At 45.2% G+C, this 17,126-nt stretch overlaps 1 protein-coding gene across 1 annotated transcript; it reads left to right on the forward strand.

Annotated features, from left to right (window-relative positions):
* The first annotated feature begins 7,760 nt into the window (after positions 1-7,760).
* dla (deltaA) lies at positions 7,761-14,207 on the forward strand. Its single transcript, XM_070980665.1, has 11 exons — positions 7,761-8,343; positions 8,491-8,793; positions 9,084-9,144; positions 9,243-9,500; positions 10,605-10,665; positions 10,770-10,900; positions 11,665-11,834; positions 12,134-12,350; positions 12,482-13,262; positions 13,358-13,466; positions 13,579-14,207. The coding sequence occupies exons 1-11, from the start codon at positions 8,275-8,277 to the stop codon at positions 13,582-13,584; spliced, it is 2,166 nt and encodes a 721-aa protein (XP_070836766.1). The 5' UTR covers positions 7,761-8,274; the 3' UTR covers positions 13,585-14,207.
* Positions 14,208-17,126: the final 2,919 nt, after the last annotated feature.

Raw genomic sequence — 17,126 nt, forward strand, 5'->3', positions numbered from 1 at the left:
CCGCACACACTCCTGACACCCTCCCCTCATCCCACCGTGGCTAAGCTCTCTCCTGGGACGAGCAGTCAGGCCTCTGGACAGGGAGCATTCCTGAGGTGTAGCACGCTAATGCTAGCCGGACACAATAGGGGGACGACAACAGGTGCGTGTGGATCCTCTGTCGTCCAGTGGCAGCTGAGAGATAGGGACGGGGGGCTATTATGGTGCCATTATCCACCACTGCTCTACCGTTGGGCTGTTGGACCTCTTTTCTTGAACAAAAACAAGGCTTTTTATGTGTAACCTGGTCTTGTACCCACCCTGCTCTGACAAGCCTCTCTTTCATCCTCTACCCCAGCTAGCACCTGCCACCCCCGGGCCCTCCAAACGAGCCCAGTGGCCACTTATCCCAAGACTAGATTCAATTCAATCGAACCCCAACTGCAAGAAAACCTGAGCCCACTTGTTTAAAACACTCACCACTTCATATTGGAGCCATAGAAATTATCCAAGCAGCCACCGCTGTACATCACCCAGCCCCCCTCCACCCTCCCTCCTCTGTCCCTCTGAATTATGTTATGTCTGAAATGAGCAGTCATACAGCAGATTGTTTGGTGCAGCCACTTGATATAACTGGTGACAATGCCTCTAACAGAGCGAGTGTCCTGGGGGGATAGGCAGTATTTGGTTACTGCATCCCTGATCTCTCCCCATTGTGGTCGGCTCTGGGTCCCATGGAAGGTTGAAAGGGGGTTTGGGGAGGGGGACATGTGCGCATATGTGGGCCCACAATGCAGGTGCCTACATCTGTTCATTTCTGGGCAGATGCTCATGGTTGTAGAGATAGAGAGGGAGAGTTAGAGAGAAAGAGGGGAGGGGAGGGGAGGGGAGGGGAGGGGAGGGGAGGGGAGGTGGACGTCTTCCATTTACTCTTTCATCATTCATACTGGTGATTAAACCTTGATGGAACAAAATTAGAGTAGAGCTAAAGGTGACAAATGGAGAATTGCACTTCTAGTTGGAAAAAAGACGAAAGTCAGCCTTGTGTCCTGTTTTTTCAACATCAGACACACTGCATGGATAAAAGTATCTTGGCCGGGGGTTGTCTTTCATGGTATGGAAGCAACTATTTTGATAATAAATAAATTATTAAAATCATTATGGACCAGAAATGTAAAACATTCTCTGTCCAGCTTCAAATATGAGCAATTGCTGATTGTGTATGCTATGTTTTTGTGACATTTTATAGCTTAAACAATAAATCAATAAATTTATTGTGCTGACTGTGAAGCAGGCCTTATCACCAAACGTCAGTGTTGGACATCACTGATGCTCTTCTGCTGCAGAGCCTGAATCCAGAAGAGTATAAGCTGTTACTGAGATGAAGCAGGTTATTGTCCAATGAGATGTTCAGAATCACATATGGGTATAATATTTGGGTGTCCACATACTTTTGGACATGTAGTGTTTATGATATGGGCTGCCCATCTGAAATTAGCTGCTGGTCATGGCTGAGCCCTCAGTAGAAGTGAAGTGATTTTACTGTTATATGATTTTATTAGGTTTGGTTTGATTGTGTTGTGGTGCAATAAAACAAACAGAGCTCAGTGGACTCACCCTCTCCTAATTTCATCTTCACATACGATAATGTAATGGTTGTTATCACAGTCAATTAATCATTTTTCAACCTGCAGCCACTAGAACCGCTTTCCTGTAAATCACATCAAGTACTGTAAGTGATAAATGAAATGAAGACAAGATGAAGAGTCTACAGCCAGGATTTCAGCCACATGCTAATACCAACATACTAACATGCGCACAATGACAATGCTAACAAGTGTATTTTAGCAGATAATGTTTACCTTGTTCACCGTCTTATTTTAGCATGCTAACATTTGTTATGTAATGTGTTAAGTTCTGCAGGTACTTGGTCATAAAGAAAACAAATTAAAATTTAGATCTAATGATAGCGGGCTGCACGGTGGCGCAGCAGGTAGTGCAGCCCGGCCTTTCTGTGTGAAGTTTGCATGTTCTTCCCGTGCATGCGTGGGTTCTCTCCGGGTACTCCGGCTTCCTCCCACAGACCAAAAACATGCTCATTAGGTTAATTGATGACTCTAAATTGTCCGTAGGTGTGAGTGTGAATGGTTGTTTGTCCTTGCATGTGGCCCTGCAATCGGCTGGCGACCGGCTCAGGAGTACCCCGCCTCTCGCCCATTGTAGCTGGGATAGGCTCCAGCCCCCCGCAACCCCGAAAGGGATAGGCGGTATAGATAATGGATGGATGGATCTAATGATAGCGTGTTCGTAGTTATTACAGGTTCATAGTTATTACAGTTCATCCCGTGGGGGGCATGAATACCAGTAACATTTCTCTAAATAACATACAAACGTCAACCTCATGGTGGCGCTAGAGGCAAGGTTAGAGGCTTGCCAAAATTAGACTGATTCATCCTCAGGGAATAATGAATGTATGTACCAAATTTCATGGCAATCCAGTCCAAGTTGTGGAGATATTTCAGTTCAGCAGTGGAACGGCTGACACATTGCCATCTCTGTCACTGTGTCACTATACATGGCTAAAAACACAACGGTGTTCAGATGATGTTGGTCAAGAGCCTGAGGCTCCATAATTTCCCACAGATGTTCAAAGGGGTTGCAATCTGCTGATTGTGAAGGCCACAGTGAGTGATTGACATCATTTTCACACTCATCAAACTAGTCAGCGACCCCCTGCGCTCTGTGGTTGGGAGTACCTTTTCTTTTACACCTTTTCCTCTTGCATCTTGATCCAAAATCAAGGTCGACAGGGTCTCCTCAGCATTTTCACACTCAGAGCATGACAGGATGTTGGTTGCTTATTGTATCATGCAGAACCAGAAGCATCTGCATTTCATATGTTTCTCTACTCACTTTAGTGTGTTGGAGTGAGAAAATACAGTGATCTTTTAATTCAGTTCAGATTCTATTTGTATATATCACCATCTCACACAAAAGTGCTTTACATAGAAACAAAACAGAGTGCTTATAAGCAGATACATCCATGCGTTCAGGGACCATAGGAATTTTTTCTACATTTAGATGGACTTGGATGGATTTTTACACAAACTGAAGGTATGTGACACTCACTGAGCTCACAATGACCATATTTGCCTCTTTAATCTCCTGTAAGAAAATACAATGTTCAAAGAAGAATGTCAATACTCAAACTTGCGTTTTTACCTCATTAACATATTTTTCCTGTAATGAACTTAGGAAACACTATATTTATTGAGCTGTATTTTAATGTTTGTTTAACCCTTTAGCTCGACATCATTGTGGCTGGTTGATCTCTCATCGGCATTAACTTAAGTATTTGTTGTGGGTAAACGTGTCGCGCACAGTATCAGTTGTTGAATTATCGATTTTATTCATAGGGACCCGCATATGTTGTGGTGCGTCACCCCGGGCGCGCGACAGATGTGTTTTCATAAACATTGGCACGCGACCGGCCACGTACAGCTCCCTCTTTACCTCCCCCTTAGATCCCCAGTGTCTCTGCACACACACACACACACACACACACACACACACACACACACACACACACACACACACACACACACACACACACACACACACACACACCACCCCCTCCTTGCTCACACACTTTCAACGCGCGCACACACACACACACTCGCAGGCGCGTCTCTGGGCCCCCCACGTAATTACTGCGGCACTCTTCCCATAAACTTAAGCTCAGCACGTCTCCAGTAACAGCAACGTATGCAAATGAGACAGCAGCCCGGACCGGGAGCCCCAAGGAGCCGTGGGAAGCCGTGGGGAGCCTCGCGGAGCCCCGAAGAGCCCTGGGGAGCCGCGGATCTGGCCTGTGGCCCCCTCTTCCAGCAGCTGGCCACAGTAATCTGATCTGAACACAATGGGGCCTGTTGATCGCCGCGTTTCAGCAGGTAAAACGGGCGAACCAGACAGAGAAAGACGGCCCAGGTCTAGTCTTACATCAGGAGTCTCGAAAAGATACAAAACTTTAAGGACAAGACGAGACATGACGTCAAAAGCAAATCAGAATATAAAGTTTTAAAAGTAGTACACTGAAGTACAATAAAGCACATAGAAACTCTTAGCGTGTAGCATGGAATAATTGTAATTTCCCATGTGATTATTAATTAGTGATTTTTAAACTACAGCTGTTTTGTGCGTTTGCATCATTAAGGACCAGGGGGAGGCGTGCGTAAAAGCATCTCCTGAGAAAGTGCTGATTCAAAACCTGCCATTTCCTTGAGGCTTTCAGTACCAGCCTACATTTAGCACGACTGGCCTCGAAGACAACCCTCCCTCACTTCCCTCCTCCTCCTCCGTTCAGCTCCATCCCACCCTGGCAGTGATGGTCTAGTGACTTGCTCCCCCCTGCATTATTCAGGGGATGGAACCACCATCACTGGCACCATCATGGGCTCGACTCATTGCATTGTACCCGGGGTGGAAGCGTTCACTCCGGGTCCGTCAATATTTTCTGCAATGATGAGGTATCAGTGGAAAGAAAGAAATCAATTGATCATCACGCAGTGCACCATCACTGCCCCCCTTTTCCCCCAATCACCGCTTCATATGATCGATATCGTGTGATGCGCGCCGTGTTTACGTTCCCACGAGTGACCATGTGGTGTCTCCTCTTCTGGGACCAAAGAAGGAAAAAAACCCTCCTGGCTTCCCCCTCGCCATATGGCCCCGGAGGGCCCATACCGTTACAGGTCCTTTAACATGCTTCAAGTTGAGTGTAGACGGAGCCCGGTGGACAGAGGCGCATAGAGACGTGCGCTTCAGGCCGGAGGAGGGAAAGAGGGAGGGAGGGGAGCAGGGAAATAAACGTCGTTTTCTGGATGTGGAGGGGGGGTGGTTAGTGGCAGATGGCTTGTAAGGGTCTGTCCGCGTCTGAAGGCGTGTCGTGGTCCTTCACTGGAGACCCCCTTCCTCCCTCCCTCCTGCATTCACAATCAATGGAAATTAAAGCGCAGAGAATGGATGAATAGTCAGACCCCGAGTCACCCTTTTTTGTTTGGCGCAGCTACTGGTGGGCAGGAGTTAAACTACAGCAGCCCCCTACAGTAGCACTTTAGTTAAACAGTCAGAGCTCAGCCAGCAGCATCTTGGCCAGAAGAGAAAGGGACAGAAAATATACTGTAAGAGGGACAACTGTGTCCAAACTGGGCACAGTTTTCTTCTTAGTTTCAGCTCCTAGTTGAGTTTGATTCATTTCTCACTACTTTCAGCCGATTACCCCTGTTTGTCCATCTGACTGTAGTTCAGTTTATTTGCAGTACTGTTCAAGTTTAGATGCATTAACGTTTGTTTCTTCTGTAGGCAAATGCACAAAAACTGACAGCAAAGGGCATTAATAACACTTTGATTACTGATCGAGACCTGTTCTAGAATCAAATCAAACCACTGGAAAACGACTGACGTTTAGTTAGTAAGACTTCTTAATCTCACATTAGTTTTAGTTTCTCCTATCGTGTCTAGTTTTTATTCCAGTTGATATACTTTTCGTACATTCATTCTAACTTTGGTCTTCCTGTTCAAGTGATACCACTAATGCAAACTCTACATGGATATATACTGCAGGATGCTCCTGCAACTCTTCAGGATTTTACTGAAAGTCCAGTAACTTTAAAGCTTCAAAGCGGCACCTAGCTGAGATTTGTTCTGCGCAGACTTTATTGAAGCTGTAAAACATTTCAAAGCGCCTCCCTTAAAGACTAAAGATTATTTCCCGGAGTGAAAATATAATTGACTCTCTTGTCTCGAGCAGATGTTAATTGTGATGGTCACGGCTCAGCCGACGTTTGGGTTGAAAAATAGCCCGGTGTGAAAGGAGAGATGGACAGGTTTATTAATGGAGGTGGACTTTGTTTGGATGTTGCTGCCATTGATTAGAGGTAATAAGTAACTACGGGCACATCAACCATGTTATGTGACATCAGAAGTGAAGGTAATTTGGATGAGAAAGGGAAAGCATGTCATGTGTTGGGGGGCGCTTACCGCTCCCCCAGCCGCGGTGTGGAGAACGGATGACAGCAGCAGGTAACGGACACCGGAGAGACGCCAGAAAACAGGAGCCGTGATGCGCATATCTGAACACAGTGACGCAATGTACGTGCACAGCACGGTAGCCCGCGCGTGCAGCTTGCTATTGGCCCCATTATACAGCAAAAAAAAAAATCACACTTCTCATGAACGACCTAATTAAGAAACAACCCCCACCTCCTGCTCCTTATTCTGAGGTGCGCGCACATGCGCGTGCACACGCCACCATAAAACTTAAATGATGGCCTCTGTTTTTTTCCTCCTCGTGCTACACAGGATTTGTTCAAAGAAGAAGAAAAAGCAAATGTGTGTGATATTTGTCTGGTTATGTTTGTTTGATTTGAAGTGTGTGTGGGGGGGGGGGTGGAGGTGGAGGGAGAGCAGAGAGTATTATGTACGGACTTGCAGGCGCGCGCTCGGGCAAGGGAGGCGCGCGCACGCTGTTATTGAGGGGAGAGCAGGTGCTGGCCGAATTACCATACAGCTGAGGGGGGAGAGAGCAAACTTATTCCTTCACCACACACACAATAACAAAAGTTGCCCCTCATGTTGGCCACGTGAGCGACTCCGGTGCACGCGCGCACGCTTGCACGTACGCACACACACGCGAACACACATCTATATACATGCACACGCGCGTTTTTTAATCTTAGCCCGGAGAATGAGAAGAAGGGGAGAGCAAAATGGAAAAGCAGGAGTCCAGCCCCTCAAAGTCGTTTACCTCACCACGCAGCTCTGCCAAGGAATGTTTTCTTTAGTCTTTAGACTCGATTCAAAGCATCAAATTCTTCCCACAGCCAGAAATACCAAAATTTAGAGGGTGTGTATGCTGAGAAGGAGAGAGGGAGGAAGAAAGGAAGGAAGGAAGAGGAGGGGTGTAAACAATTAACTGAGTCAGGGTCTGACCAACAAACATCTTTCTCTTTTTTTCTTTTGAGAACTCTTTGAATAACTTCACGCAATTTATTTATTTATTTTTTTTTTTTTTTGGCACTTTTCCCAAAACATTTTAAGACGCTAAACAACAAATAGATTTGTCCAGTGAGGCAGAAACTGGAGGAGTGAATTAAACCACATGTCAACAACATCCTGTCAGAGGGGAACGGTGTGTAGGTGGTTCAAAACTCTTTACATTTTGGTTTAGTGCAGTTTCTTGAATCTACAGAGATTAGACGACTGAAACGTTTCCACCTTCTAATTTATAGAGAAGATGTATGATCTCCAAACAACCGCAAAAGCAAACAAACAGTCCGTCTTACGTCCCCCCAATCCTTTAAATGTTCTGGAAACCGCCTCTAAGGATCCTTTCCCAAACCTGTGAATTCATTTGGCATTTCTGGAAGGTTTTATTAAAACTTAAAAGGTAGAAACACCTTTAATTTATCTCTTTCCCTCAACAGGTTATCTGACATCTTTTCCACCGCCTGTAGGAGTCACAGCCTTCTTTTAAAGTTTCACTTCCCATCTGGTGGAAATACTTTCACACGTCTCCATTTTGGGCTCAGATATTAACGCTGTTGTGCAGCACTGCTGCTGGGGTAAAGGGAGACTGTTGGGGTACTTGCATGGGATCCCATTGTGGAGAGCCGGGCCAGATTGGGAGGTGAAGTCAGGGAGGAGGAGGAGGAGGGCCATTTGCATGTTATTACCATAGCATGTGTCAGGCCGTATATAACAGGCTGCAGGCGGCCTTGGCTGGAGACAGACGCACAGTTCACAGTGAGGAAAGACATTAGGAGATAGAAGGAAGCATGTTGGACCAGTGACAAATCTGTCCTTGGGTTAGACCAAGACCTTCAGACAAAAAGCTACTTCCTAAAATTTGCCACTTTCTTCACAAAACAACAAACAAACAAGGAACCATCTTTTTTCCCATCTCTCTCTCTCTTTACGCATTGGATTAACGCTTTATAACGGAACTGGAGGACTTCTTGTTTTGTATTCACCACCGCGCACTCGCAGAAGTTCACGTTTGGTGATTTAATTTTTTTTTTATTATTATTATTTTGAAGGTTTGGGATTTATCCTCTTTTGTTGCTCGGGACATGAATGAGAGCGGCGTGGCTGACAGCGGCAGCAGTTGATGAGAAAACCCCGTGAGGCAACAGAAACGTGCTCAATGCATCTTCCTCAGAGGGATTGAACAGGAGGAGGCACCCTGAGGACAAGCCGAGCCCCGAGACTTTTTACTCTATTTATTTATTATTTATTATGTATTTATTTAATATGGGGCGCGTCATCCTGCTGACTCTTTCCGTCATGTCCATGTTGCTGTGCCAGGTAAGATACTGATTCTCTATTTCTTCCAAACAATGAACCATCAACACCCCCCCTCCCCTCCCCTTTTCCCTCCTCACCCACCACAACACTCACTCATACAGAAGCGTTACTGTGCGTGTAGTTAAGACAAGTTCCTTTCCTCCGCAGGGGTTTTGTTCTGGAGTTTTTGAGCTTAAGTTGCAGGAGTTCTTAAACAAGAAGGGAGTACAGGGCAACAAAAACTGCTGTAAGGGAGGCTTGACCTCGTCTTTCCAGCAGCAGTGCGAATGTCAAACCTTCTTCAGAATCTGTCTGAAGCATTACCAGCCCAACGCCTCCCCGGAGCCTCCGTGTAACTACGGCGGCGCTGTGACGCCTGTGCTCGGTTCCAACTCGTTCCAGGTCCCCGATGTCATCCCAGAGAGTTCATTCACCAACCCCATCAGGATTAACTTCGGCTTCACGTGGCCGGTAAGTGCAGCCATTCATGTCCATTTTTCTTCAATAGAAGTGCAGGCATCGATGTCGCGCCTTTTTCTTGGTAAATCCGTGCGTAAAAACGCACTGCGGCACGACTTCTGGCCGCAACTTACGGCCCTTAAGAACGCACAAAGTTTGCAGGTATTTAGTTTCATGGGATCAGTTTAGGCAGTTTGCACTGAGCACAGTGAGTGTATGGCACAAACGCCTCCGGCCTTTGCTTGATGTTATCGCTGCATCTCCGCTGGCCACCTGTCTCATGAAGCCATTTGTGTTCCCAGGGGACGTTCTCGTTGATCATTGAGGCATTACACACTGACTCCAAAGACGACCTCTCCACAGGTAGGAAACAAACACCCTTCCCTTTTCAGTCTTTATCGCATTCACGCACTTCCCCATCCCTTAACCCCTCATTTTCCATCTCCACGTGTGCACTTTAGAGAATCCAGACCGCGTTATTAGCACCATGACGACGCAGAGGCATCTAACAGTGGGAGAGGACTGGTCTCAGGACCTGCACACCGGCGGCAGGACGGAGCTCAAGTACTCGTACCGCTTCGTGTGCGATGAGCACTACTACGGGGACGGCTGCTCGGTGTTCTGCCGGCCGAGAGACGACGCCTTCGGCCACTTCACCTGTGGAGAGCGCGGGGAGATTGTGTGCGACGCCGGGTGGAAGGGACAGTACTGCACTGAACGTGAGTGACAAAACTTTCTTGCATTAGGAGAATGTGGACACGTGTGTGTGTGTGTGTGAGAGATGCTGAAAACTGTAAGGAATAATCTTAAAATATATTTCAAGAGACAATAAATGTTCACTATAGAGGATATAACTTGAGATGAAACACCATAAAGTTGCTTTAAGCTTAACATTTACAGATTTAAGATACTGCAGTATTGGAGTATTACTGGCTTTAAGTTTGGAAAAAGAGAAGTATAAAATGTTAATTTCTGTGGTCCTGGGTCTGTAACCAGATCTCCTGAGTGCCGTTAGAAGGCAACTTGTGCGTAAACAGCACACGCGCCCCCTCCTTTTCCCTCACACACACACACACACACGCACACACACACACACACACACACACACACACACACACACACACACACACACACACACACACACGACCACTTGATTTATTCTAAGGAAAGTTTTTGGGAATAATCTCACGCGTGCCATAAATTTACATGCTACCTTCCGATTCGTTACTCTCGGAGTGGGCCGGGCGCTGATTGGCCGAGGCGGGGGAGGTATTGTTTGAAGTGGGCAGCTGCCGGCAGAGAGGAGACAATGGAGCAGCTGTCGCGCACTGGCAACACACTCGCCAGCTGTCCACTCTTATCTGCCCCAATCCGAGACATTAAGGGTGTGTGTGTGTGTGTGTGTGTGTGTGTGTGTGTGTGTGTGTGTGTGTGTGTGTGTGTGTGTGTGTGTGTGGGTGCGCGCACAGAATGAATAAAAGAGTTTTGACCCGCAGCAAAGAAGAAAAAAGAGGGTGGTGGGGTGCGTTGAGGGGGTCTGTGTGTGAGTGTGTGTGTACACTCTGTGGCACACACATTCACACACTCCCTCCTTTGTCTCAGCACTATGTTAAGCAGAAAATTCTTCCACGGTGATAAGGAGATTGAGTTTAAGATAACAGCTAAAGGGTTTAGGAGACCCTCCTTTCTTGCATTTTAATGACTGTTGGACTTCAGGTGATTTGTTTTATGTCTTCAAGAGCAAAACCTAACCTAACCATTATTTGTTTTTCCTGCCTCAGTGTGGCTAAAAGTGTGTTTTTCTCTTTTCTCTTCCTGCACAGCGATCTGCCTGCCGGGCTGTGACGAAGAGCATGGCTTCTGTGAGAAACCCGGAGAGTGCAAGTAAGTTTTCTCCTCTGGTTCACTGGGGCATTAATTAATTAGTGGGGCGCATGATGTAATGTGAGTGGACTGACCGGTGTTGCCTCCTAATTGGACAACAACAGGTGCAGAGTGGGATTCAAAGGCCGCTACTGCGACGAGTGCATTCGTTACCCGGGCTGCCTCCACGGGACCTGCCAGCAGCCCTGGCAGTGCAACTGTCAGGAGGGCTGGGGGGGACTCTTCTGCAACCAAGGTGAGGAGAGAGTGTGTGGTGAGAGCTGGGGGGTAATGAGTGATCGGGAAAGACAGAAAGGAAAGGAACCAGAAAGCACTGATCGGGTGATTTGCTGGTCGTCAAGGTGTTAAGGTTAAAACCAGGCCAAGTGAGGTTAAAAAGTGAAAGTTTAGGTGGCACAAAACTCTTAATTTAGCAGCACTCTGATGAATATATTTCAATGGGAAACAGGCCCTAACTGCATCTGGAAGAGTATTAATTGACATAAATTTTATGTAATAGAGACTAAAATGTCCCATTTTCACCCAGATGCCAAAACATCTTTAAATAGGCAAATCACCAAAACCATGCTTCTGGGTTTACCTCAGCTGTAAATGACCGGAGCAATGCTTACTGGGAAAATAGAGATAGAGGCCAGAAAGCAGACAAAATGTTCTTGAGGCCAAGTTTTACAAAGTTCGGCACAGGAGCTTTGCTTTATGTCATTGCACTCCAGTCTTTGATCACTGAAAACAGTTTAGTAAAGTTTTAAAAGGGACAGAATAAGTCAAGATACCAACATGAAAGACATCAACACTGTGGTAAAGAAACAGCAGCAGCGGCAGCAGTTGTCTGGAAATGAACAGTGCAGAAAGGAGGCCGGGAACAGGAAACAAAACACCACTGGAAGAAGAGAAAGAGTTGAGTGTGTCAGAGGACAAAAAGGCATTCTGTCGCTGCTGCTGTTGTCCTGCCATGTGTTGTGCTGTGGCTAATCCACATGTGCTGCTGTGTCTTTCCAGATCTCAACTACTGCACTCACCACAAGCCCTGCATGAATGGAGCCACTTGTAGCAACACTGGTCAGGGCAGCTACACCTGTTCCTGCAAGCCTGGCTTCACTGGGGCCAGCTGTGAGATCCAGGTCAACGAATGTGCTGGAAACCCCTGTCGCAACGGAGGAAGCTGCACTGTAAGACTCATTTGCTCTTCTTAAATGATCTTGGAATGAGACAAGTGACATCCTGTGAGCTGTAGCTCAGTGCCAGCAATGTTCGATTGTGACCTGGCACATTTGTCTCATCCCTTCTCTTCCGCCTTTCCTGCTTTTGCGGACTCTTGACTTTACATTAAGCCAGAAAAGCTTCTAAAAGTGTAATTATAAAACAACCTAGCACCATGCAGCATAGAGATTCAAACAAGTGCAGTTTGTAGCAGCTTCAGTTGCGAGACAGAGCTTGATGTCAGGCCTGTTCTATTTTTTCCCCACAGGATTTGGAAAACACATATACCTGCACCTGCCCTCATGGTTTCTATGGCAACAACTGCGAGCTGAGTGCCATGACATGTGCTGATGGGCCCTGCTCCAACGGTGGCCGCTGTGCCGACAACCCTGACGGAGGCTACTTCTGCCAGTGTCCCACAGGCTACGCAGGGTTCAACTGCGAGAAGAAGATTGACCACTGCACCTCCAGCCCCTGCTCCAATGGTAAGAGAGGCCGGCTGCGTAATCCCAGAGAATTTGTTGTGACTGTGACTTTCAGTGCGCCTTGAATGCTGAACATCAGATAAGGTGTGTCATTCCAACTTTCCGACCAACGTCCTCATCTCTGCTCTCAGGTGCACGCTGTGTGGATCTTGTCAACTCGTACCTGTGTCAGTGTCCAGATGGTTTCACTGGCATGAACTGTGACCACACAGGGGATGAGTGCTCGACGTACCCTTGCCAAAATGGTGGGACATGCCAAGAAGGTCCCAACGGCTACACCTGCACCTGTCCACCGGGATACACTGGCCGCAACTGCAGTTCACCCATCAGCCGCTGTGAACACAACCCTTGCCACAACGGTGCCACATGCCACGAGAGAAACAGCCGCTATGTCTGTGCATGTGTTCCTGGCTACGGTGGCAGAAACTGCCAGTTCTTGCTTCCAGAGCATGCTGCGATCCGCGGGTCAGATGTGCCCTGGATGGCCGTCGGGTCCGGTGTGGCCCTGGTGCTGCTGCTGCTGGCAGGATGCGCTGTGCTTGTTGGATTTTTCCGATCAAAAAAACAGCGCAGCAGTCAAATAGAAACCGTTGGCGAGGGAGAGACAATAAATAACCTGACTAACAACTGTCACCGCAGTGACAGGGACCTGGCGGTCAGTGTGATGCCAACACCAGGCGTCAAAAATATCAACAAGAAGATGGACTTATGCAGCGGTGACCCTGATGAGGGATCTTCACCGGGGAGGAGCAGCTACAAGAGTCGCCATCCGCCTGCAGACTACAACCTCGTACACGAGGTCAACTATGAGCAGGCGGCTAAAGAGGCCATGCTGGAGGCGGCCTGTGAGGACAAGTGCCAATCCCTGGACTCGTTTGAGTTCGAGGAGAAACGCAGCAAACGTTTAAAATGGTAAATATTTGTCACTGAAAAGCTTCTCAAACAACATGTAACGCCGAGGCTGTCAGAGCGATGAAGCTAACAACGTTTTTCTTTCTTTCCTCAAGCGATGCATCAGAAAAGAAAGCCCCAGAAATGTCTGCATGTGCGGACACCAAGTACAAATCTGTGTTTGTGATGTCAGAGGAAAAGGACGAATGTATAATAGCAACTGAGGTGAGTTTTGTTATGTTTTACTTTGTTTTACCTTTCAGTGCGACAAAACCTCCGTCTTGAAGTCAACTGACCAACAAACACTCGTGTTTTTTGTCTTCTTGTGTGTCTGCAGGTGTAACGAGCCACCAATGGGCTGCCCGTTGCTCATTTGCTCTATAGGAGAGTTTTTATACTCCTTCAGATGCTGCTCTAACCCTAGGGGGAGGTGTCCCGCCTTGAGACTGCTGCTGATACTGAGACGTTTAACTGATATTCAGAGTGAGCTGGTTCTCTACTGGAAACTAAGCGCAGGCAACGGCGGCCTGTGGGATAAGAACTGGCAGGGTTAAAAAAAAAAAAAAAGTTTACGATTGAAAGTAAACTGCCATTTAGCTTTCTGTTCTGCCTTTGATCGGGGAGAGGGGGGGAAATAACCTATAAACGGACATTGTCTCGTGGCGATAAAGTGCGATGCTACGATTTTTGTTTTTGCAACATTTGCACCCGGGCCTTTTCTCTAACCCACACGCCGTTGCTGAGCGCAGGAACTGCATCAAACGGTGGATGTTTGGCCATAGTGGCCTGTTCTTCATGAGGCTGTTCACGTGGGCTGTGCACCCATCACTACACCTGTGAAGACTGTATGTATGCTTGATCACTGTGTTAACTGAAGTGCGTTTTCTTCCCGAAGCCCTCCAAACCATTTATGACATAGTATTGTTCTTTTTTTTCTTCCTGGGACATGAAAACTTTGTCTTAATTAAAAAAAAAAAAATGTTGCTTTTCGATACAGATTGTCCTTTTGTAAAATAAAGAACGGAAAAAAACAAGAAAAAAGTTATGATTTAAAATTATGATTTAATTTAAGTTAATTTAATGATTTTGTGTTATTTTTATTTTGTATTGTATATTTGTGATGTTTGTTATGATTATTTAAGTTGGCTTTTTTAATGATGATATTTGCAAAGGCACTTCAGGTCAATGGGACTTTTTTTTTAAGAAAATGTTATTTAAGAGGGATTGTACTGTACAAATTGTTATGTTACTGTCTCCTTTACCGTTTTTGAATGAAGGAATTAGCCAAGACTATTTTTCCAAATAAATATTGCTAAACGTGAAATTTTAATTGCGTCCAACTTTTGTTTTGTCCATCTGCAAGCACTCTGAAAAACACTTCTTTAGGGGTCTGTGAGCAAAGTTAATCAGTAACATCTGTTGTCTTCCCCTGGCGACCCCATGGTGGGCTTTTCTATGCCGACACTGTTGGCTACTGCCAGAAGTTGAAAGTGTCTCCCTGGAGACGGGAGAGGGGGCCTATTCATAAAAAACAATGTCCCTACGCTAGATTTACCACTCCTATTTCTCCCCCTGAAGAACAAGTCAGGTAATTCATGGCTCTAAAATTCAGGTCAGTGTAGAGTAACGCCTACTGGACATCCAACTCTTTGGGTTTTGGTTTTCCACCAAAAATAACTCCAGTGGCTTTTTTTTTTCTCACTAATATCTGCAACTTTTCCTTCTCACTGCAGCAACGTTTTCTTATCTGAATCTGAACAAATCTGCCAGTCTGCGTTCAGATTGCACTAAATTATTTTTTTTAACAATTAGCTCTTTAAGTTCCCCTCAGTTTTCTTGCTTAATTGCCCCACAAAGACGTTGATTGTATTTAGACACAAATAACTGTAAATCATCAGCCCAGTAGAGTTGGCCTCTGGAGGGGTTTATAACCCCGCGGCATTATGGGAACAGACTTCAGCAGACAATGATGGAATTGACAATGGGACACACAAAAGGCCACCCTTGGGAGAGCCTGCGTGTCCCTCGGCATGCTGGGAGAAAGAGAGTAACAGGAACAGATGTTGTTGAGTAACAGATGCCTTCTGGCCAGAGTTCAGCCCGACCAGCCAGACCTTCAAAGGCCCGAGCTGCGGAAAAAAAGAAAAAAAGAAAAAAAAGAATATCTATGGGCTTCAAGAAAAAACAGCTTTTACATTGTCTTCCTGATAAAGATGTTGGGATTTCTAGAAATGGCATAAGAGAACACCAAGGATGACTTTTGTGTTGAGTGATGAACGCAGACAAACAAACTACAGTAAGCAGGAACACAAAACTCCAAACTTGAGGAATACAGGAAAGTGATTTTTCAAACTATATAAATAAAGAATTCAGCAGCTTTTCAGTAAAAGGCAGTAGATGCAGTAAAAAAAAAAAAAAGAGCAACCATGTAAATGTTTAAAAGAAAAAAAAAAAAGTAATTTTAAAAACTGAAAAATGTCCGATTTCTTTCAAAATTATTGACAAGTTTCAGCTGATTGACTGATAACTGGTCAATCGTTTCAGCTCTGAAAAAAGAAATTTGTTTTCGAGATTGTGCTTTCATAAGAATAAAGATGTATTTCTGGAAAAGCTTTTTTTGATTTAAGATTTTGTTCAAACTTTATTTGTCCAAAACAAGCTAATAACTTTAAAGAAGGAAGTTTTTAATTCTGTTTCCCAAGTGAAAAATAAGTGATCAGTAATTGATAAACTGATTGCTGTGCCTTCACAGGGCTTGAACAAACTTGGTGTCTTAACATCAGTGATGAAAAACAGTCCGGTCGGGTGTTTTAGTGCAACTTGAGGTACTTCAACTGTACTTGGGTATTTTTTTGCTACTTTACACTTGTACTTTGCACCGTTTCAGAAGCTAACTTTGTGCTTTTTACCTAACATACAGCTACTTTGTTAATATTTTACATACAAAACATAACGGCAGCTTTAAAATAGAACACACTGTTACTGTTTAAACTGTCTGAGTCCACATAAACTAGGTAATAATTAATGAACAGAGAACTATTTTCACACACTATACTTTTCTGACAATACCCCAGAACCTTGTAGAGGTTTTTAGGATGTGGTAACTTCGATAAATCTGACACACACGCACACACACACTTTAAAGCTGAATGAAAAAAACAAAAAAACAAAATCTAAATCCAACCACGGGCAGCTGGCCTGGAGCCATAGAAGATTTTTTTATTTGGAGAAAGAAATCTTTGAAATCACTCATTTTTAAAATTCAATTAATTCATTGAGTACAACATCTAAGTTCTCAGAAAAAAGTTAAAATCATGCTTTTAGTCTTTTTATACATAAAAGATGTGGTTTTACGATGACAAGTGATTTTTTATAAAATGACTGTTTCATCTTCTGACATATTTAACCTCTGTTAAAGAAATATTAATGTAGAAAAACAATTAGCAACTTCCCTCCCGATAAAACAAAAAACAGAAAAAAAGGCATAACACAGTACGTTACAATGCGCTGACATGGCTTCAAAGCACACATATTACAGTACTGTACAAGGGTCCGCCTCAGACAAAATGCACCAAAACCACTTCCACTGCTGAGGATAGATCAAACCTCTGAAACAGCTCAACACTGCTTATTTACCAAACCCAGACCTCAGCATGGCAACTGGCAAATGAGGTAAATATTTCCAAAAAAGCACCAAAGGTTTGGCGTTAAAATTTTCATATAGCTTATAACCAACAGTTGGAGGAGTTTCAGTCCAGCTTCTCAAACTTTTTTTTTAAATCTTTTTTTCTACAACGCTGGCGAAACGCACGACTGAGTCTGCAAATTAATTTGCAGTGTTCAGAGGCCAATGAACACACGCTGCCAGGCCTGCTCCCTGTAAAT

Source organism: Chaetodon trifascialis, chromosome 2, assembly GCF_039877785.1.
Source record: "Chaetodon trifascialis isolate fChaTrf1 chromosome 2, fChaTrf1.hap1, whole genome shotgun sequence".
Lineage (NCBI taxonomy): Eukaryota > Metazoa > Chordata > Actinopteri > Chaetodontiformes > Chaetodontidae > Chaetodon > Chaetodon trifascialis.